Genomic DNA, 23,463 nt, shown 5'->3' on the forward strand with positions numbered 1-23,463 from the left:
CCACAGATAAACACAGTCCAGCTCGTGTTCCACTGAGCGAATACTGGAGATGGAGATGAGAACGGGAGGTGCCAGCCCCCAATCCAGCATTGGCACTATGCCACACTTCTGGCATCACCTCTCAGGAGCAGCGGCAACAAGGGACCCCACGGCACTACAACCAAGGCCATGCATCTCCTCCGATGTCAGGCTTATCAATGAACCAGTGAAATGGCTTGCAGTATTCTGCATTACCAATGTCTAATAGGGCCTTGATCATGCAATTGCAAGAAAAATGTTCGAGGCAATCAGTCACTGTTAGAATGCACACTGCCTTCATGCACCCCGATATCAGTGCCCTTCTGTAGCAGGCAGCAATGTAGTTCATCTCTGCTAGCGACAACTCGCTGATGGGGTAGACCTTTGATTGACTCCCTTAGAGGCCACTGCGTCTGAGCACACCACCATCTTCCCAGGAAACCCTGAGGTAAGTTCAGATCTTACTACTACACACAACAGGAGGGTTTGGAATCCTTCCCCTCTGCTTGCAGCTCAGGTTTACTGTATCAAGCTGCCACTTACAGCTTTGTATTCATTTACCACTTGCAACACTGACTGGATATATTCTTGTACATTCTCCAGAGCTGAAAGGGTGCAAGGGAGGTGGAGGCAGGGATTATTTATTACAGACCCGCCAATGTATGATGCCTTCAGCTTTCCCCTGCAGCAGCCGTTACCACTGAGAAAGTCAGATAAAATAAACAGTGCATAAAGATAAAGGTCGTGTTAATTACTTCACATTCCTTTGGGGTAAAATACTCTTAAACAGTGAGCAAAGTTACAGGGGTTAAGAGCCTTTGGGTTTGCCAGCAGCTGCCCTCTGTTAACAGCTTTCTGCACTTGGCAGTCCTCCACAGTGCTTGAAAGCAGACATTTGTTTTATTTGGTAAGGTCAAGGGGAGTACTGGGGGAGAATGAAATTCTAAATATTTTCACTTCTCCTTGACACCTCTCACCTCTCGAGTTGAATGAAGTATTTCGAAGTAGAAAACCTTGCCTCAGTGTAATTCACACACTGATGAGCTGCCTGGTTAGTTTGAATGGATCTGCTGGTTTACCTCATGTTTGCTGATCTTTGGCAAGGCATTCAGTTAACTTTAAAGACCACAGTGCTATTATTCTTTTCAATGTCTGAAACAGTACAGTGAATAGATTTGGGACATAGGAGACAGATGCTGGAATCCAAAGCAACAAGCACCTTGCTGGACGAACTCAGTGGGTCTAACAGTATCTGTGGGAAGAGGTGAACTGTCAACATTTCAGGTCAAAGCCCTGCATCAGGACTGGCTGAACATGTCCTCAGCCTGAATAACTTCTCTTGACTTCTTTCACTGACTGCAGATTAAAAGTATAAACATGGGCACCTTCATGTCTTTTCATTGGCTGCATGCAACAGTCGCTGTGCGATACCTTCTCTGGTACCACTCCTGATTCTTTCTCTGTGACATTGACTGCTTCCTGCACTTTTGTGGATTTCATGTTTTATCTTCTTTGCCAATAACTTACACCCTGCTCTCAAATTCATGCGTACCATTTCTGAAACTTCCTTTTCTAGACCTGTTTGTCTTCATTTGGAAGATGAAGGGAGAAAAGGAGTCTTGATACAGGGTTTTAACCCAAAGCATAACAGTTTATTTACCCCCTTTCCCCACAGATGCTGAGTTCCACCAGATGATTGTTTCTCCTCATCCTCGTCCTTCCCCTCCCCCCTCCATATTTGAGTTATTACTAAAAATGATAATCTGCTGCATTTGATGTTCCCTTATTCCTTTTATCTGGTTCTGAAGAAACTAATGCATTTAGGAGCACAGATCCCATCTGATACCAGAGCAGTTGCCTTCTCTCTGGGTCTCTGTTCCCTTGGGCCAGTCCCAGCCTGGTTCCTCACCCCAGATAACTGACTGGCAATTTGGGTAGTCAAGTCAAGTTTGTTGTCATGTGCACAAGTACAGAAAGGTTATGGTACAGTAAAAATTTTGCTTGTCCCTGCACCAGCACATTAAGTACAGACAACAGAGTATAAATTATACATAGAAATACAAGGGGGGGGGGGTAAAAAAAAGTCTACTAAATCAAGAGCTTCATCCAAAAAAAAACAAACACAATCAGTGATAAGTCCATGGTAGTACGAGACATGGTCCCGAGTGTTGTAATGCTGAGGTAGTGTTGGTATTGTGCAGCTCAGTTCAAGAGTCTGATGTTGAAGGAAAGTAGCTGTTGTGAACCTGGTTCGTAGACTTTAGAGAACTACAGCACAGAACCAGGTCCTTTGGCCCATCCAGTCTGTGCTGAACCATTTAAAATGCTTACTCCCATCGACCTGAACTGGGGCCATGGCCTTCCATACCCCTACCATCCATGTACATATCCAAACTTCCCTTAAATGTTGAAAACGGGTACACATGCAAAGCTTGCTGGCAGCTGGATCCACAAGTTCATATACAGAGTGAAGCTCCCTCTACACAATCCCGTCAAACACTCCTGGGGTCTGACAGAGTGAAAACCCCTCCACACTCCCAGGGTCAGACACAGAGTGAAGCTCCCTCTACACTCACCCATCAGACACTTCTGAAAAGATCTACAGCAGACATGGTCTCACTGGTCCTGCACTCATCCTGTAAAGACAGTAATGTTAGACAATTGTTTGTTGACTACAGCTCCACCTTACTACTCTAATTTCAAGCAAACTTGTCACCAGCTCCAGACCTTGGGAGTCAGCAACTAGATTCTCCTTTGACTTCCTTAACAACAGAGTGCAATCAGCAAGTAATTGCCACAATTATTCTAAACTCTGGTGCTCCACAAGGTTGCGCCCTCAGCCTCTACTCCTTGCCATTCATGATCAAGTGGCCAGATTCTGCTTAACAGCACCTACATTTGCAGATGATGCCATGTACTGGGCTGCTTTGCAAATAAGAAAATAGAACCACCATGTTGTGCCAAACTTTTAACCTACTCCAAGATCAATCTAACCTTGTAATGTGGGTCTTTAGGCCTCTCTATCAGTTAGAAGACAGTATGATCTAGCTGGTGGGTATTCTTAATAATAGATGTCATCTTCTTGAGGCAGAGCCACCTGTAGAGGCTCCCATTAGTGCGGCAGGCTCTGCCTGTGATGGCCTTGTATTAGTAGGAATTAGTATCTCAACTGGGGTCCTCGTTTACTGATTCTTGTTCTACCTAGAAATTGAAATGTGCTGTTAAGAATGTCCAAGGAGGATATGTTCAGTTTGGCTTCTACTCCTTTTTTTGGCTCATCTACTCCTAATGGTCCACTCTGTTAGGGGCCTGTGGCAATAAAAGCAAAATCTGCTGGAAGCTCCTTAGTGCCTAGGGAGAGTCATCCAAATTACCGGACAGCAATCTGGAACATGTTAGATTTTTGTGTGAGCTATTCCTCCTTCTCTCCTGAGTCTACAAACTGCAAGACTGCAGAGTCTCGCTACTACTGTCAAGCAGGAGGTACAGAAGCCTGATGTCCCACATTACGAGGTCCAGGAACAGATACTTTCATATGGCCATCAGGTTCTGGAACCAGCCAGCACAGCTGTAATGCCACCTTCAGTAACACTACAGACTCCCTCTTGCACTATAATGCACTTCTCCCTGATTTTTGCCTTTATTTGTTTTGTTTTGGCACAGTCATTTTTCTTCCTCTTTCATCATCAGGAACTCCTTTCTTCCCATGGTCCACTCTCCTCTCCTATCAGATTTCTTCTTCTGTAGCCCTTTACCTTTTCCACCTATCATCTCCCAGCTTCTCGCTTCGTTACACCCCCCTTCCTCACCCATTCACCTTTCCCTTCACCTGGTTTTGCCTATCCCCTGCTGGCTTGTAACTCCTTCCTTCCCTCCCACACCACCTTATTCTAGCTTCTGCCCCTTTCCTGTCCTAATGAAGGCTGTCAGCCCAGTTGTCAACTATTTATTCATTTCCATTGACTCATTTTGTGTGTTTTGCTCTGGATTTCCAGCATTTAAAGGTTAAAAGTTCATTTATTATCAAAGTATACAACTTGAAATTCTTCTCACAGTAGCCGTGAAACCAAGAAAGGCAGCACGATCAACACCCCCAAAATCCCCTCTCCCCGCGCAGAAAATTGGACTGAAAGGGAACAGGCACATCTACCTCCATATTCCTCCTTCCACACAATGAAAAATGAACAAAACGTAACAGGCATATCAACCCCCAAATCTCTCCTTCTGCACAAAGAAAAACAAGAAAGATCAGGCGAAAAACACAGAATATAAAAAAACTGTGAGACTGAGAAAAAGGCTGTAGTGCCAAGTCCACATTCAAACGCAAAAATCCTGGGCATCATTCTCTGAGCCCAGCAGCATTCCCTTCCCCCTCCATAGCAGAACCATCAAAAGACAAGGCAGCTGGCATTCGCCTTCTGCATTCGCCTTGATGCTTCAACCTTTAATCGGCAAAAAATGGAAACTTTAATCGAGGATATGGAGTTGGACAACGGCTTACACTACAGCCTGCCTGCCACGAAGTTTATGCACACTGTCTCTGTTTCCAAGAATGCAGAGCACCCAAACAATCTCCAACAGCAAATCACAGGTTCCAACAGTTCCAGAATCACAAAAAAGAAACATAAAAGAAGTGAAATAATCTGGTTTCACAATCTATCCAGGAGGCAACCAAAGGAACATTGTACGCAGGTGCCATCTTGACCCGGATCTGCAGAATTTCCTGTGTTTATATATCATTTATATTCTTTGTGTGGCTGTGATTCTGCTGCAAGTGTTTCATTCTACCTGAAACTCACCATACTTGTACACATGACTGAAACTGCTGGCTTACCAGCAGCTTCTGTAGCACTTGCCCTGTGTCTTTGTAGAGTTGCAATCATACTGATTATAGAAAAGCATTGCACAAAGCAGTTCCCTACATTTTATATCCACCATTCTTTAGGCTGATGTAGGTGATGCCATGATAATCAATATCTACTTATAACTGCAGGTTTACCAGTGGAACAAGCCTCAGTCCTAATCCATCTCCACTCAGAAGTACCTCCTGTATTCAATAAAGTGACCATTGAGGGTATATTTGTGGCCTTCAGCTGCTTAATCCATCCACTTCCACATCAACGTGTTGTGCATTCAGAGATGCTTTTCTGCACACCACTGTTGTAACGTGTGGTTATGTGAGTTCCTGTCTGGCTTGAACCAATTTGGCCATTCTCTGACCTCTTTCCTAACAAGGCGTTTTTGCCCACAAAGTCCGGACACCGCTGTATGTGAAAATTCAGAAGATAAGTTTCTGAGATTCTAAAACCAATGTGTTTGTACCAACAGTCATTCTATGGTCAAAATCATTTAAATCACATTTCTACCCCATTCAGTCTGAACAATAACTGAACCTCTTGACTATGTCTGCACCTTTATGTGCCTTGAGTTGCTGCCACTTGATTGTCTTATTAGATATTTGCATTAACAAGCAGGTGTACAAGTGTACCTAATAAAGAGGCCACTGTGTGTATATATTTGAGTGAAGAGTGAGTCAGAGGTGGTTGACATACATTTGCCTTCTGGCATTCCTCACATTTGAGCTGTTCCAACTGCTTCCTTTCAATGTATCAACATCACCCGGGGTTGCCAATAACCACAGTAAGTATCCAAGGGGCCCAAGTCTGAAGACCCCTTTTCTCGTACCCAGATCAGTGTGGTCTCAAGGGATAAATTCCACTTTGCCAGAGAGTAACAGCGAAGGACAACAGGCGAAGTTTAAAAATACAAAAGTATTTTTTTTTAAATTAGTGAGTATGGTCCCAAAGCTTAGCAACATCTATTGCCTGCAACTTAGTACAATATTGCATTGAGCCTCAGGGAGCCCCTGTGTTCAAGGGAATTAAAGATTCGCAGCAAATGTATTTGGTGCGAGATGTACATGTCTGTTTTTAGATTTTTCTCTGGCCTCTAGCCAGTAGCACAAATATGCTTAGTTATTATGTCTGACTTCAATGGCATTAACAAAGCCTCAAGAATCTGAAAAATAATTAATATCACTGGCATATCTTGTGAAGATTTTTGTTTTGCAGTAGCAGTGCAATACATAAAAAACCTAAATTATAGTACGTATGTGTATGTATATTAACAATAAGTAGTACAGAAAGAGAGGTAGTGTTCACGGGTTCATTGTCCATTCAAAGATCTGATGGTGGAGTGGAAAAAGCAGTTTCTAAAGCATTGAGTGTGTCTTCAGGCTTCTACACCTCTGATGGTAGTAATGAGAAGAGGGCACATCTTGGCTGATGGGGGTCATTAATGATGGATGCTGTCTTCTTGAGTCATCACCTTGTGAATATGTCCCATGATAGAGCTTCTTGAGTTTATAATCCAGTGGCCCCTCAATACTCGATGATGATGCAACCAGTTAAAACACTCTCCATGGTACATTTGTAGAACTTGCTAGAATTGTACTTTTGGTTATTTCTACGCAGCTCTCTCTCTCCAGCTTTTGCACACCCTCTCCCATTCACTTATAAGCTGTGTCCAGAGATACTGTTTCAGCCACTCAAGTGGTTCTAGTTCACCTGGCTTATTACCAGTAGGGCATTAATAACAAGTGATAGCTTTTGTATATATACAGGGTAAGCCTGAGTTAGAATTCTGCAAGCAGAAGTTGGAACACAAGAGGAGTCCATGATCCAAATTGATTAAAGAAGGAACTGTGTTTTAATGAGAGAGAATGCTGTAGCATTTGGTTTGGATGTGGTTCTGGGTCCTGATGGAGATAACTGATACTCAAGTTGCTGAGAGAGTTGGGGTGGAAAAGAAAAGGACTTAAAATGGTCAGCTGGAAAATTTATCCATAGCATCTACATATATTTTAACTAATCACTGTCCTGTTGCTTTTAGAATTCTAAGTGCATGGAAATGAAATGGTACTTTACCTTGAATTGAGTTTTTGTATTAGATTTCTTCTTGTTCTTGTTGTAATCCATCTTTGACGACCTTGTTCAACAACCTTGTTACTTACCAGCTTTAGATTAGAATAGGAGGAAACAGTGAAGAGGAAGGTGGTTTGATACAGTGTCACACAGCTGAAGAATTCTGCCTTCTGCAAGTGCACAATAACTGAAAGCTGTCTCTCAGGCTTGTGTTTATAATTCATCTCCTAATACCCATCTTCTGGTGTGATTCTTCCTGGCAATCCATCTGTTCATTTCTCAGCACTGGAGCATGCAAGAATGGGCATCTGGCTTTTGCTTTGAAAGAAGGAAATAATGAGACGTAATGCTTTGCAAAGGGTTGCGTTCGTCCTTGGATCCGTACGATCTGTTTTAAAGAATTTCACTGGAGAAAAAAAGATAGATCAAATAAACAAGGCAGTTCAAATAAGGCTTTAAGCAGTGGACAGCGCTCTGTCCAGCACAGATCCAACTGCATTAATGTCAACAAGTGGCTATGCAGGAGTAGAGGAAGGTGGAATGCTTTATTGAATATCTGCCTCTTGTTCACTTTGTCTTCCGTGACGTAAGCCATGTGCCTGTGGTATGTGATCAAGGCAGCTACTGAGAAAGAACTTGTTCCATGAGCCAACGAGGCTGCCAGTGAAGTGTGATCCAAGAAGTGAACATCATCACCACCCTACAGGATTCAACAGAACCTGCTGGAAACTGACACTGCCGTACTTCTTGTGTAGTGTTTCATCATGCATGCAGATATCACAGCCTGTTCCACGGCCAATAAATCCTCACAGGTTGCCGTCACCCTATCGACATGCCTAGCCAGCTTGTAGAAGTGGAAAGTAAAACATATGAAGAAGAGATGTTCACCAGGTTCCCAGGTCATTTACTGTTCTCAGACAGTGCAGTCATTTAGTAAATTTGGTTTGACACTATCACGGATACCAAGGTACAGTGTAAAAGGGCATTTTGCATGCCACCATCATCAAGGATCATCCCACCATCACCACCATCTATAGACCATGTTCTGTTCTTGCTGCTGCCATCGAGAGAAGGTGCAGGAGTCTCAGGACCAACACCACCAGGTTCAGTAATAATTATTACCCTTCAGCCATCAAACTCTTGAACCAGAAGGAATAGCTTCACTCAATTTCACTCATTCCATCACTAAACTGTTCCCACAACCTAAGAACTCTTCATCTTGTATCCTCAATATTTATTGCCTGTTTGTTTATTTTCTTTTGTATTTGCACAGTTGTCTTTTGCACATTGGTTGTTTGTTCATCCTGTAGAGTGGTCTTCCATTGATTCTCTTATGTTTCTTGGATTTACTACGTATGTTCGCAAGAACAAATCTCAGGGTTGTCGTATTTGTACTTTGATAATAAATTTACTTTGAAGTTTGATCCATACAGACCATTTCCTCACATCAGTGCATTGAGGTAGTACAAGGGAAAAAGCAACGGTGCACAGAATAAAGTACCTCATCTATTGCATGGTAGAAGGGAACAGACTAGGATTTGTTACACAACAATTAGATATTTCCATTGTGGAGGCTTCAGAATGCTGGAGTGAATCTGTAGATGTACTGTGGAGAGCATTCTGACAAGCTGCATCACTGTCTGGGATGGGGGTGGCTACTGCACAGGACCAAAAGAAGCTGCAAAGGGTTATAAATTTAGTTGGCCCCTTCTTGGGTACTACCCTACAAAGTACCCAGGACATCTTCAGGGAGCAGTGCCTCAGAAAGGCAGCGTCCATTATTAAGGACTTCCATGCCCTTTTCTCACTGTTACCATCAGGTAGGCGGCACACCCTCAGTGATTCAGGAACAGCTTCTTTCTCTCTGCTGTCTGATTCCTAAATGGACATTGAACCTGTGAACACTACCTCACTTTTTAAATATATATTCTGTTGTTTGTACGATTTTTAATCTATTCAATATACGCAAACTGTAATTGTTTTACTTATTTATTATTATTTTATTATTTTTTCTTCTGTATTATGTATTGCATTGAACTACTACTGCTAAGTTAACAAATTTCACAACACATGCCGGTGATGATAAACCTGATTCTGAACTGTAGACCATGAAACTCAGGACATTGGTTTATAAGCCCGTAAGACTTGATGGAGCAGAATTAGACCATTTGGCACATTGAGACTGTTCCACCATTCAATCATTTAAGCAGATTTATTATCCTCCTTAACCCCATTCTCTTGCCTTCTCCCCGTAATCTTGGACATGCTTACTAATTAAGCTATCAACTTCCACTTTAAATATACCCAAGACATGGCCTCTGCAGCCATTGTTGGTAATAAATTCCACAGATTCTCCAGTTGAAGAAATTCCTCCTCATCTCTGTTCTAGAGGGATGTCCTTCTGGAGTTTACAGAGGAGTCTTTCTGACATCTGGGCTGTGGAAAGGCAAGGCAACCTGGGACCAGCTGGAGGATTGAGCTTAAAGCATTTTCTTCCAACTTAAGTGTGAGAGTCATGTGCTTGATTTCCAGCTGTTTCATCTGAGCCAGAGTACTCGCAGTGTTGATTGGGAGTGTTGTGAGGCTGACCTGCTCTGGTACTTCAGCATGTAGTCCATAATAAACACAAGATATTCTACAGAGTGACACACTGTTGGAGAAATTCAGGAGCCTGATGAAGGGTCTTGGTCCAAAAAGTCGATTATTTATTCTTCTCCATGGATATTGCCTGACCCCCTCCAGCATTTTGTGTGTGTTTTACTCAAGACACCATGATACAGTCTTGCTTGGTCACTCATTTGAACAACGAAAATTTATATTTTAAAGATTGGTGTAATTACAGTTTGTTGGCCAGAAATGAGTATGGGAATCTCAAAACCTCTCTCACAATAAATGCAAGGTTCTCAGATGTTTCTATCCTAATCACAAATGGTCATGAAACTCGTAAAGAAAACTGTGGATGCTGGAAATCTAAAGCAAACACAGAAGATGTTGGGACTACTCAACAGGTCGTCTGAGTCTGTGGAGAGTGGGATAGTCTGTAGCGCCTCATTTCCTAGCGTATCCGAACCGACTCACAATTAGATAGCCTACGGGGGTTTGCGAGCACAGAGCTTTGGAGCCTCTTCGCCATGGGGGGCCGGTTGACAGAGGCTTAAAAGTGAGGCTGAAGTTTTCGAATAAAGTTTTTCCTTCGACTGCAGTTACCGACTCCGTGTCGTAATTTTAGCGCTGCTTGTAGCACACCGCTACAATTGGTGACCCCGACGGTCCAAACGATTTTTGGACCAGAAATGACCGACGCCGCCTCTGTTCATGCGGTTTCGTTGAAACTGCCGGGTTTCTGGACACAGCGCCCGGACCTATGGTTCCAGCAAGCCGAAGCCCAATTCCACGTTCGCCGGATCACCTCAGAAGACACCCGCTACTACTACGTGGTGGGCTCCCTCGACCAGGACACAGCTGCCCAGGTCGCGGAGTTCGTACAGTCGCCCCCGGCAGACGGCAAGTACACGGAATTCAAAGCCCTGCTCCTCAGGACTTTCGGACTCTCACGGCGCGAGCGGGCTGCCCGTTTACTGCACCTGGATGGCTTGGGCGACAGACCTCCATCGGCTTTAATGAATGAGATGTTGTCTCTGGCCGAGGGACACACAGGCCTCATGTTTGAGCAGGCATTCCTGGAGCAGCTGCCCGAGGACATACGCCTGCTGCTGTCCGACGCGGATTTCAGTGACCCCCGGAAGGTGGCAGCCCGGGCAGACTTGCTGTGGAACGCCAAAAAGGTGAGCGGGGCGTCCATCGCACAGATCTCCCAGCCACGCTCCCGGCAGCAAACCAGTCCAGGCCCGGCCGCAGAGCCCACTAACCCCCGGCCCAATGACCACTGGTGCTTCTACCACCAGCGGTGGGGCGCAGAAGCCCGCCGTTGCCGCCCGCCCTGCAAGTTCCCGGGAAACGCCAGGGCCAGCCGCCGCTGATGGCTACGGCGGCTGGCCATCGGGATAGCCTCCTGTATGTGTGGGATAGAAGGTCGGGACGCCGGTTTTTGGTCGATACTGGGGCTGAGATCAGCGTTTTACCTCCGACGAGTTACGACACCCGCAGCAGGGCACCGGGTCCCCCCCTGAGGGCCGTGAATGGCAGCACAGTAAGGACCTATGGCACCCGTCAGGTGCAGCTACTGTTCGGCCCCAGCCAGTTCACGTGGGACTTCACACTGGCCGCCGTAGCCCAACCGCTTCTGGGTGCGGATTTTTTGCGAGCTCACAGCCTGCTGGTTGACCTGCCCAGGAAGAGACTGGTACACGCCGAGACCTTTCAGACGTTCTCCCTGGGCGCGGCCCAGTTGCCAGCCCCTCACCTCGGCTCCATCACGCTGTCCGACAACGATTTCACCAGCGTCCTGGCGGAGTTCCCATCGGTTCTGGCACCGCAGTTCACAGCAGCCATGCCCAGGCACGGCGTACAGCACCACATCCCGACGCAGGGACCACCCCTCCATGCCCGTGTTCGGCGGCTTCCCCCGGACAAGCTCCGACTGGCGAAGGAGGAGTTCCAGAGAATGGAGGAATTGGGGATCATCCGGCGGTCCGACAGCCCCTGGGCTTCCCCCCTGCACATGGTGCCCAAAGCGACGGGGGGCTGGAGACCGTGCGGCGACTACCGCAGGCTGAACGAGGCTACCACACCGGACCGCTACCCTGTGCCGCACATTCAGGACTTTGCGGCAAACCTGCACGGCGCCCGGATCTTCTCCAAGGTCGACCTTGTCCGAGGGTACCATCAAATCCCGATGCATCCTGACGACGTCCCCAAAACGGCTCTCATCACCCCGTTTGGCCTCTTCGAGTTCCTCCGCATGCCGTTCGGCCTGAAGAATGCCGCACAGACGTTCCAGCGGTTAATGGACGCGGTGGGACGGGACCTGGACTTCGCGTTCATCTATTTGGATGACATCCTCATAGCCAGCGGCAGTCGTCAGGAGCATCTGTCCCACCTCCGTCAACTCTGCGCCCGACTGAGTGAGTACGGTCTTACAATCAACCCTGCCAAATGCCAGTTCGGACTTGATACCATTGACTTCCTGGGCCACAGGATTACTAAAGACGGGGCAACCCCTCTGCCCGCTAAGGTAGATGCGGTCCGCCACTTCCCCCGACCCACCACGATCAAAGGCCTTCAGGAATTGGTAGGTATGGTCAATTTCTACCGCCGCTTCCTCCCTTCAGCTGCCCGGATCATGCGCCCCCTGTTCGCCCTGATGTCGGGTCCGAGCAAGAATATTACCTGGGACGAGGAGTCCGCCGCCGCTTTCGTTCAAACGAAGGAAGCTTTGGCTGACGCCGCAATGCTAGTACATCCCAGAATGGACACCCCTACCGCCCTCACAGTGGACGCATCAAACACGGCAGTCGGTGGGGTGCTGGAGCAGCTCATCGCAGGTCGCTGGCAACCCCTGGCGTTTTTCAGCAAACACCTGCGGCCACCCGAGCTCAAGTACAGTGCTTTTGACCGGGAACTGTTGGCGCTCTACCTGGCAATCCGGCATTTCAGGTACTTCCTAGAAGGTCGGCCCTTCACCGCGTTCACGGACCACAAACCGCTTACCTTTGCGTTTACGAAAGCATCCGACCCCTGGTCATCCCGCCAGCAACGCCACCTGTCCTACATCTCTGAATACACAACGGATGTCCGGCACGTCTCGGGTAAGGACAATGTCGTGGCGGATGCGCTCTCTCGCCCTACCGTTCATGCCCTTTCCCAAGGGGTAGACTTTGAGGCACTGGCAGAGGCACAGCAGGTAGATGAGGAGATTCCGAGTTACAGGACTGCAGTCTCTGGTTTGCAGCTCCAGGACTTCCCCGTGGGCCCAGGTGAGAGGACCCTACTCTGTGACGTCGCCACCGGCCAGCCCCGTCCGGTCGTCCCCGCAGCCTGGCGGCGACGTGTTTTCGACTCCATTCATAACTTGGCGCATCCCTCCATCCGGACAACTGTCCGGCTGGTTTCCAGCAGGTTCGTTTGGCACGGTCTCCGCAAACAGGTCAGTGAATGGGCCAGAACGTGCATGCACTGCCAGACGGCCAAGGTTCAGCGGCACACCAAAGCCCCACCGCAGCAGTTCCATCCCGCCCACCGGCGTTTCGACCACATTCATGTGGATATCGTGGGCCCCCTGCCAGTGTCGCGCGGAGTGCGTTACCTCCTGACTATCGTGGACCGGTTCACAAGACGGCCAGAGGCGGTCCCGCTCACCGACACCACCTCCGAATCTTGCGCCCGAGCCCTGCTCGCCACCTGGATATCCCGCTTTGGTGTACCAGCCCACATTACCTCCGACAGAGGCGCCCAGTTCACCTCCAGCCTGTGGTCAGCTATGGCCAGCCTTTTGGGGACTCAGCTGCACCACACCACTGCCTACCACCCACAGTCGAACGGGCTAGTGGAGCGTTTCCACCGTCACCTGAAGTCGGCCCTCATGGCCCGCCTGCGAGGAGCCAACTGGGCGGACGAGCTTCCCTGGGTCCTTCTCGGCATCCGCACAGCGCCCAAGGACGACCTGCACGCCTCGTCAGCCGAGTTGGTATACGGCGCGCCCCTGGCCGTCCCCGGGGAGTTCCTACCAGCCCCGAGGGGGCAAGAGGAAGAACCCGCTGCAGTCCTGGGCAGACTTCGCGAGAAGCTCGGTAACCTGGCCCCCATACCCACTTCACAGCATGGGCGGCACCCGACCTGCGTACCCAAAGACCTACGGAACTGTAAGTTTGTGTTTGTACGAAGGGGCGGGCATCGGCCACTGCTGCAGCGGCCATACGAGGGGCCGTTTACGGTGCTCCGGAACAATGGGTCCACGTTCGTGCTGGACGTTGGGGGGAAGGAGGAGGTTTTCACGGTGGACCGCCTCAAGCCGGCCCATGTGGACCTGGCGCAACCGGCCGAGTTTCCGGCGCCTCGGCGCAGAGGCCGACCTCCCAAGCAGGTTCTGGCCCAGGCTGTGGACATTGGGGGGTGTATCGCCGGTTCTGGGGGGGGGTTATGTAGCGCCTCATTTCCTAGCGTATCCGAACCGACTCACAATTAGATAGCCTACGGGGGTTTGCGAGCACAGAGCTTTGGAGCCTCTTCGCCATGGGGGGCCGGTTGACAGAGGCTTAAAAGTGAGGCTGAAGTTTTCGAATAAAGTTTTTCCTTCGACTGCAGTTACCGACTCCGTGTCGTAATTTTAGCGCTGCTTGTAGCACACCGCTACAAGTCTACATTTTCAGCTTGGCGATCTACCTCTTTTGTTAGCATTCATTTCCAGAGGACTACAATATAAGAGCAAGGATGTAATGCTGAGGTCTTGTAAGGCATTGGTTGGAGCACGTTATGAGCAGTTTTGATCCCAATTACGAGAATGGAATATAAAGGTTAATGTATGAGGAGCATTTGATGGTTCTGGGCCTGTATTCACTGGAGTTTAGAAGAAGGAGGAGAGGGATCTCATTGAAACCTATCAAATATTGAAAGCCTGCATAGAGATCATAAGATGTAGGAGCAGAGTTAGGCCACTCGGCTTATTAGACCACTTGGATCATCATGACTGATTATCCCTCTTAACTCCATTCTCTTGCCTTCTCCCCATACTTTAGCACTCTGACTAAACAAGAACTTATCAACCTCTGCTTTAAATATACTCGTGACTTGGCCTCCTCAGCTGTCCATAGCAATGAATCTCAGATTTACCACCTTCTGGCTAAAGAAATTCCTTCTCACCTTTGTTTTAAATGGACATCCCTCTATTTAAGGCTGTACCCTCTGATCCTAGATTCACCCACTGTAGTGTTTGAAGACTCATCTGTGGACCTGAATGAATACACTATGGTTGTCATGGATTTAAAAAAAATAGTTGTAGATGAGTGTGTCCTCACAAAATCATTCAGTGTCTTCCCCAGCTAGAAGCCCTGGATGGATCATGAGATCTGCAGTCGGCTGAGGGCCAGATCAGAGGCATTCAAGTCTGGCAACCAAGAAAGTTACAGGAGGTCTAGGTACAATCTCCGGAGAGCCATCTCACGGGCAAAGTGGCAATTCCTGACTAAGCTCAAATCAGTGAAGGATGCTTGACAGTTGTGGCAGGGCTAGAATATTATCACCTCTTATAAAGTTAAATCAAGTGACATGGCTCAATGCTCCAGACTCCAGATGAGCTCAGTGCCTTCTATGCTCACTTTGACCATCAAAACATGGAGAAACATAGAAAATGTACAGCGTAATACAGACCCTTCGGCCCACAAAGCTGTGCCGAACATGTCCTTACCTGAGAAATTACCTAGGGTTACCCATAGCCTCTATTTTTCTGAGCTCCATATACCTGTCCAGAAGTCTCTTAAAAGACCCTATCATATCCACCTCCACCACCATCACCGGCATTCTGCACAAAAAAAAACTTACCCCTGATATCTCTGAGTTGCTAAGCGACTTGATTCTGCTCCAGTTTGCCTAGCAGCACAACAGGTCATCAGCAGATGTCTCATCTCTTCACTCAACCATGGAATTGCTAGACATCAGGATGTTCTTTATTGACGACAGTTTGACATTCAATACTATCATCCCCTCAAAACTAATCAGTAAGTTCCAAGACTTTGTGCAGTTGGATCCTTGATTTCTTCACTTGCTGTCCCCAGTCAGTTCAGTTGGCAATCATACCTCCTTCACAATCTCCATCAATACAGATGCAACAAAGACTGTGTGCTTAGTCCTCTGCTCTACTCACTTTATACTTATAACTATGTGGCTAAGCACAGCTCCAATGCTACATTCAAGTATACTGACAACACCACTGTTGTAGGCCGAATTAAAGATGGTGACAAATCAGCATATGGAGGGGAGTTAGGAAATCTGGCTAAATGATCACAACAACAATCTCTTACTCAATGTCAGCAAGACTAAGGAGCTGATTATTTATTCCAAGAGGAGAAAAGCACAGGTCCGTGAACCAGTGCTCATTGGGGGATCATTCGGAGAGAGTCAGCAATTTTAAATTCCTCATTGATATTATTTTAGAGGACCTGTTCTGGGCCCAGCACGTAAGTGCAATTATGAAGAAAGCACAGCAGCGCCTCAATTTCCTTAGGAGTTTGTGAAGATATGGCGTGACATCTAAAACTTTGACGAACTTACGTAGATGAGTGCTTAAGAGTATATTGACTGGCTGCATCAAAGCCTGATGGGGAAACACATTGCCCTTGAACAGAAAATCCTTCAGAAGGTAGTGGATGTGGCCCAGTCCATCACGGGTAAAGCTCATCCCACCACTGAGCACATATACATGGAGCGTTGTCACAGGAAAGTAGCATCCATCATTAGGGAACCCCACCACCTAGGCCATGCTCTCTTCTCACTGCTGCCATTAGGAAGAAAGTGTAGGAGCTTCAGGACTCACACCACCAAGTTCAGGAACAGTTATTACCCCTCAACCGTTAGGCTCTTGAACCAAAGCGGATAAGTTCACTCGGTTTCACTTGCCCCATCACTGAAATATTCCCACAACCTATGGACTCACTTTCAAGGACCTTTCATCTCATGTCGGTATTTATTGCTTGCTTGTTTGTTTGTTTATTTATCTATTTATTTATTTATTTATTTATTATAATTTGCACAGTCTTTTGCACACTGGTTGTATGCCCTGTTGATGTGGTCTTTCATTGATTCTATTATGGTTATTGGATTTAGTGAGTACACCCATAAGAGAATGAATCTCATGGCTGTATTTGGTGGTATGTATGTACTTTGATATTAAGTTTATTTTGAACTTTGTAAATAAACATCCTCTCTACATCCACTCTGTCTCAGCCTTTCAATATTCGATATATTTCAATGAGATTCCCCCCTTATATGGGCTCTTATCTTGCTAAGTAGTTTCATGTGTGGTACCTTGTCAAAGGCCTTCTGAAAATTCAAGTAAATAGCATTCGCCAACTCTTCTTGTCTGGTATTTCTGTGCCTGGTATTTTCTCAAAGAATTCTAACATCTGTCAGGCAAGGTTTCCTCTTAAGGAAACCATGCTGACTTTGGCTTACTTTATCAAAGTAGATGTCGAGAGTAAGTTTTCTATAGTGAGAGAGTCTAGGACCAGAGGACACGGCCTCAGAAAACAAGGATGTCATTTTATAAATGAGATGAGGAATTCCTTTAGCTAGAGCGTGGTGAGCCTGTGGAATTCATTGCCACAGACGGCTGTGGAGGCCAATTCACTGGACATATTTAATGTGGAGGTTGATAGGTGCTTGATTGTAAATAAATATTCCCTTTTTGATAAGGGAAAACAAATCAGCCATCATCGATTGATAGAGCAGCCTCGATGGGCCCAATGGCCTAGTTCTGATCCACTATCTTATGGCCTTCATACAGATGTGGCCAGACCTGATGAGTATTTCCAGCATGTTTTCTTTTTTGTTTTGCGAAGAGCAATTGCATGTGGTTTGTGTTCGTTCAGCAGTGGCACGATTGAAAGCTTAAGTTGTAATTCCCCACAGTATAAAATGTGACTCATCAGTGGATTCACAGAACCTCCAAAGATTAACTGCTTTCTCCAGCTCTCTTTGATATATTTTTGGTTTGTGTTCGTCAAAGTAAATGAAGGTGTTAAGAATATTATAAACACGAGATTCTGCAGATGCTGAGTTTCTCCAGCATTTTGTGTGTATTGCCCTGGTGTTAAGAATATCACTGTGGGTGCAAGTGTGGACATCTTCCAAGTTTTGCAGTTGTGAATTATCGCTGAAACCAAAGGAATGGAGACGGCAACAGTACTGAATGTGAAGTGTGGCTAGCAGAAGGACAATAGAAAACATCAAAACACTGCAGTGAAAAATAATAAACAGAATGCTGGACAAACTCAGTGGGTCATTTGTTATCTGTGAACACAAGATGTAAGTCGGCGGCTTAGGGCAAGACACTGCATCAGAGCACCAAGCAATGGGGAGACCAGATCCTACGGATGGTGGAATCTGGAGCAGAAAGCAAACTGCTGGAGGAGCTCAGCGAGTCAGGTAGCACTTCTGGGGGTACGTCATTGTCTCCTTCTCCACTCTCCGTACCGATGCAGGGTTTTAACCTGAAATATCTTTTTTTTTGCTTTAAATAGTAAAGACCTAGTGAAAATCTGGAAATACATTAGTAGAATTCACAGTATCGATCAGCTTGAGTGAGATGGTACAAGCAGGTCTGGCTAGACTAGAGATGCTGTGAAGGAAGACTTATACTAACAAAGTCCTTTTCAGCTTCACTCAGAACTGCCTTGGTGAGGCAGGAAAATGCATCAGCCACTTGGAGAACTCATGCACAGCGGTTAACAAGTCCCATTACAGGAAGGATGTGCAGGCCTCACCAAGGCAGTTCTGAGTGAAGGTGAGAGGGTACAGAAGAGGTTTACCAAGATGCTATTTGGCTTAGAGGGCATGTACTATAAGAAGAAATTGGACAATGTTAGGTGGTTTTCTCTGGAGTATTGAAGGCTGAGGGGAGACCTGGTAGAGGTTTGTAAGATTATGAGAAGCATAGGTAGAGTAGGCAGCCAGGATCTTTTTCCCAGAGTTGAAACACCTGTAATACCAGAGAACAGGCATTTTATGCGGATACTCAGGCATGATTTTTACACAGAATGGTGGATGCCTGGAATGTATTGCCAGGGCTGGTGGTGGGGGCAAATATGGTAGTGACTTTCAAGAGGCTCTTAGTCAGTACTTCTCCAAGGTTTGTCATCTTGTCATTGTGGAGAGGCTTGTGAGTTCCCAAGATCTCGAGAGAATCAGAATCAGGTTTATTATCACTGGCATGTGTCAGTGAAATAATGCCATCTGGAGTGTAGTCAGCTGGCACTTAGCTCCTGGTAGAGTCACCCCTGGTGGTAAGGTCAAGGGGAAGTTCCAGGTAATGAATGATCCAACCAAGCCCTTGACAGTGGACCTGCTGGAAGATGATGACACATCACAATGGTGTGAAGGTGGACCAAGGCTGCAGTATTGAAGGGTCCTCAGTTGTCTTACATTCCATACTACTGACACTGGCCCCAATCTGTCAAGGATCACATGGTGGCTGTGTTTGCATCAGCCTCTCCACATTAAACAAAGTCACGCACTGGCATTCTCCATTTCTGTAAATCCAAGGTTGGCCTCTAAAGCCACCTGAAGACCCACCAGTAGGAGGGCATCGTACACAGCTCAAGTGATTGCATTGTTACTAAATAGGCACGTGAATGTGAAGGAACCAGAAGAATGTCGACATTGTATAGGCAGATGGGATTATTTTAGTTGGGCATTTAATTCTATGTGTTTAATATCATAGAGTTACAGAGTATTGTTGTCCCAGGCTCTGGAGATACTCCCAAAACATCTGCAAAAGACATTAATGTTCTTCAGATCCACCAAAGTGGGTGTTATTCAAAGGTGGAGCAGTCCTGAGTGGCCTGTTGTATGCTTGCACATCTTCAAAGGGTGGTGCATGCAACAATGTGGCACTGCATGAGAACACTGCTGCACTTGAGAAGCATAGTAGTGTAGTGGTTAACTTAGCACTGTTACAGCGCCAGGGTTCAGTTCTGTCTATCTGTAAAGAGCTTGTACATTATGCTTGAAACCGCATGGGTTGCCTCCAGCTAATTGGTTTCCTCCCACATTTCCAGGACAGGTTATTAAATTAATTGGACACATGAGTGTAATTGGGTGGCATGGGTTCATTGGGCCAGAAAAGCCTGTTACCATACTTATCTCTAAATAAATAAAAACTAAAAACATGGCCTTAAACTTGAGATATGAGCTTAATACATTCCAGTGTAAGGAGGCTGATGCCAGATTTCAATGTGAGAGTTATGCCTTCCAAAATTTGTGTGTGTAATAACACCAAGCTCACCGAGGTATTGTCAAGGCCTGTCAAGGAGGTATGGAGAAGACAGTGGAGGTATAGACTGTACATTTTTGTTAGAGCAGCATGTTTTGAGCTTGAACTGCCACTCATTCTTGTAATGGAGCAAATAGATGCCTCTCTGCACCAGAGCATCAGAAGATGACACACTGCATGCAGCACAGCAGCTGACACTGAAGCTTTAAGCCACACACATAAGTCAAGGTCTCATTTCCACCCCCACCCCTCACCCCGACCCTGGTGGTGACACCCTAGACACTGTTTGGCAGAAGAATGGTATGGATACTGCAGCTTAATTCAGTCTCTGGGCTGATGGAATGATATAAATCAAGAGCTGAAAGGAGATGGTCATAGAGCACAGAAACAGTCCCTTCAGCCCAACTCATCCATGCTGACCAAGATATCCATCTGAGCTTGTCCATTTGATTGTGTTTGTCCCACGTCCCTTCAAACCTTCCCTATACATGAAACTGTTCAGGTGCCTTCTAGACATTGTCATTGTACCCACCCCTGCAGCTTCCTTTCGTGGTTGTTGATACCTTTAAGGTCACCAGTCTCGTAATGTTCTAGCTCCACACACATCACCTGTGATCTTGGGGGGGGGGGGGGTTGCGGAATCAAAGGCAGCACTGTCTCAATTAGGGTTATTTATTTATTTATTTGTCTGTCTGTCTGTCTGTCTGTTTGTTTGTTTGTTTATTTATTTATTTAGAGATAAAGCAAGGAGCAGACCCTTCTAGCCCAATCCTCACCACCCAGCAACCCACCAATTTAACACCAACTTAATCATGGAACAATTTACAATGACCAATTAACCTCTTAACTGGGTGACTTTGGACTGTAAGAGGAAACTGAAGTACCCAGAGTAAACCTACATGCTCACAGGAAGAACATACAGTCTTTCTTACAAAGGACATGGGAATTGAACTCCAAACCCTGACACCCCAAACAATAAAAGTGTTTCACTAACTGCTATGCTACTATGGCACCTTGGCTCCCTGGTTTCTTGCTAAACTTGGGCGTAATCACACCCCTCTGACCACAAGATTACAAAGTCCTAAGCACTAAATGTTCACTCAGGTGGGCTTTGACCACACTTAGCAAATCATGGTTTGAGGTGACTAATACAGAACAAGCTACTTTTTTAACCCATTCTGACCTTCTAACATGTGGTGTCATTTGTTTTTGGGGATGTGCAATAAGACAGAATGGCAAGAGGGAAGGTGTCATTGTGTGGAGTGTAAAAGCTGACACAGAGTGACTGAGTGACTAAGAGTCTGACACGCACACAGGTAAATATTGTGGCAGATGCTGATGTATTTGCCTTGGTTACTGCAGTTATCCTAAATGTCAACCTTTTTTTTCCCCCAGGCAAGTACTTGAGGCAGAAGAGGATAGACTTCCAGTTGCCATATGACATCTTGTGGCAGTGGAAACACAATCAGGTACGTCATGTGGAGGGGAACTGTTTTCATCTCTCTCCAAACTCATCATCTGCTTGCTTCCCATCCCATTCTAGTACATCCTTACCTTCTGCACAGTGCTGACTGGCAACGGTGGTAGTAGGTGTTAGAGGGAGGTTGTGGTAGATGTTGAGTAACACAGGAATAACTGAGTCCATTTGTAATATAGTGAAGCATCCCACGGTGACATAAGCTTCATTAGATGAATGTTTGACCCAGAGCCCCATAAGGACATATTGGTGCATTTAAAACAGCTTTGGCCAGTGGAGTATCTCAGGACTACCTTCGAAAAGGAGTGCAAGCTGTAGCGCTTTACATAGCCAGCCAGCCATCCCTTACTAGCCTTAAACTCCTTCCTCTCACTCACAACACAAGTAGCGAATGAACGAGACGCGAGGCGAACAATGCTCAAGCAACAAATGCTGGAGAGAGAGTGAGGATCTGTGAAATGGCAGGATGCTACAGCAGGGTATGCCTACACATCATTTCATTCGCATGGATTCAGCATAGTACTTGGCGCGTGGCAAATTCAAGTTTTGCTTTTTGGAACTTTCTGGAATTTTTATTTTGAATATTTTCGATCTGCGGTTTGTTGAGCCCACGGATACAGAAGGCCAGCTGTATTAACAAAGTCCATTTTGGTGCAGTGACCAAAGTGGTCATAGCGTTGTTAAACTCTGGAGTTTAGGGGTGCACAATTCAGTTAAGCACCAGCTGGCTCCCAACCTGGGCAGCAGCAGTATCTGCATGGAAGAAAGGCCTGGCAATCTACTTCTGTATCTTGCCACAAAAACCCTGTGGACAACTACACTATCTATAGGGTCACCATGAATCAACAAGATCTCAGTGGCACTCAGCAACAACAACAACAACAAAGTTGGTTGAAGAACTGAGTAGTTAGTTGAAAGGACAGGCCTTCCGCTAGTCGGGGTCGACTATAGATTTCTCTTCACAAAGCCGATGAATTCAAACGGCAGAGACCAATGCAGTTTGGCACCAGTGGCATTGCAGGATTACCTTTCAAGGTTGCACTCAGTGCAGGACTACTCCAGACTTTTCTTTGAGATTTACTCCGAGTGGGTATAAATGCATGGCAACGGAGGTTTGAGGTCAGAGTTCTCCTTCTCCTTAATGAGCTTCCAGCCATGGCTGACGAGCCCTGTCTGCCCGAAGCAACTGGTTTTAAGGTGCTTGTAACTGGTCTTTGCCCCTTCTGTCTGTAGAAGTGGTTCTGCTAGGTTTAGTAGCTAAGCCACAAGTGAAAGACAGGAGCTAGACTTGGTTGCCAGAGGCTATTTAAGACACACATCATTGGGAGCATTTAATAGATAGTGGGAGCTCATTCCACTACCACCCCCATCTGTAGCAACCTTAAGGAACCGACTAACGTTTAAACAGCTCATATTTAAGGAGATGGACTCTCTGATTATATTAGTTTTTCATTGTTGCAGTCAAAGAAGGATGAGAACTTGACCTCCCTGCTGTTGCATTTAGTGGAATTTCATGTTGATGTAACAATGGAGGAGCTTGTTGAGACCAGAATAAAAGCTTGTTTTCAAGTCACACAGCTGCTTGGATAGCAACAGTAATGTCTCTTGGTATTTCCTCCAGTGAAGAAAAAGTTATGTGTAATTTGGTGAGACCAAATTATCTCTAATCTCAGACATTGCTCTCGCTCTCTTTTAACAGAAAGTTGAAAGTTTGACTTTATGCTGTATCTGATCTCTAAAGGAAAACTGGATCAGGGCAAGGTTGTTTTCTGGTTACACTATTCTTTTTGAAAGTACTTTTTCTCCTCTGACAAATGGTGAACAAGATAGAGAGGAATGTGTGGGATGGAAGATCTGATTGAAGACTCTTACATGCAGAACTGCAGTAAAGCTCAGATTGTCCCAAAAGGTGGGACAGGAAAAGGAGCAATATCACACAGAAAGGTGGGTGTTGGTCCAAATTATGCCTTACAAGAAACTTGGCTGCAGTCACTTGTGATGGAGAGTGGCCAAAGTTGGCCAGAGTCTGTTCCCAGATACCTCACCAAGGCAAAGTGGAACTCACATTATTTGACTTTCGAAATGGTCTGGAAATAGACGAGCTAAAACTTTTTGCCCCTCTGTTGAAAGGGAGCAAGAGCAATGCCCAAGATTAGAGATCA

General features: G+C 46.2%; 1 protein-coding gene across 2 annotated transcripts in view; it reads left to right on the plus strand.

Annotated features, from left to right (window-relative positions):
- Nucleotides 1–23,463, plus strand: part of ash1l (ash1 (absent, small, or homeotic)-like (Drosophila)) — a 374,764-nt gene that overhangs the window by 252,469 nt on the left and 98,832 nt on the right. For both annotated transcript variants that reach the window (XM_059980070.1, XM_059980071.1), the window contains one exon: nt 21,220–21,293. In XM_059980070.1, the coding sequence (XP_059836053.1) occupies nt 21,220–21,293 (74 nt within the window). The remainder of the gene's footprint in view (nt 1–21,219; nt 21,294–23,463) is intronic.

This window comes from Hypanus sabinus, chromosome 9 (assembly GCF_030144855.1).
Source record: "Hypanus sabinus isolate sHypSab1 chromosome 9, sHypSab1.hap1, whole genome shotgun sequence".
Lineage (NCBI taxonomy): Eukaryota > Metazoa > Chordata > Chondrichthyes > Myliobatiformes > Dasyatidae > Hypanus > Hypanus sabinus.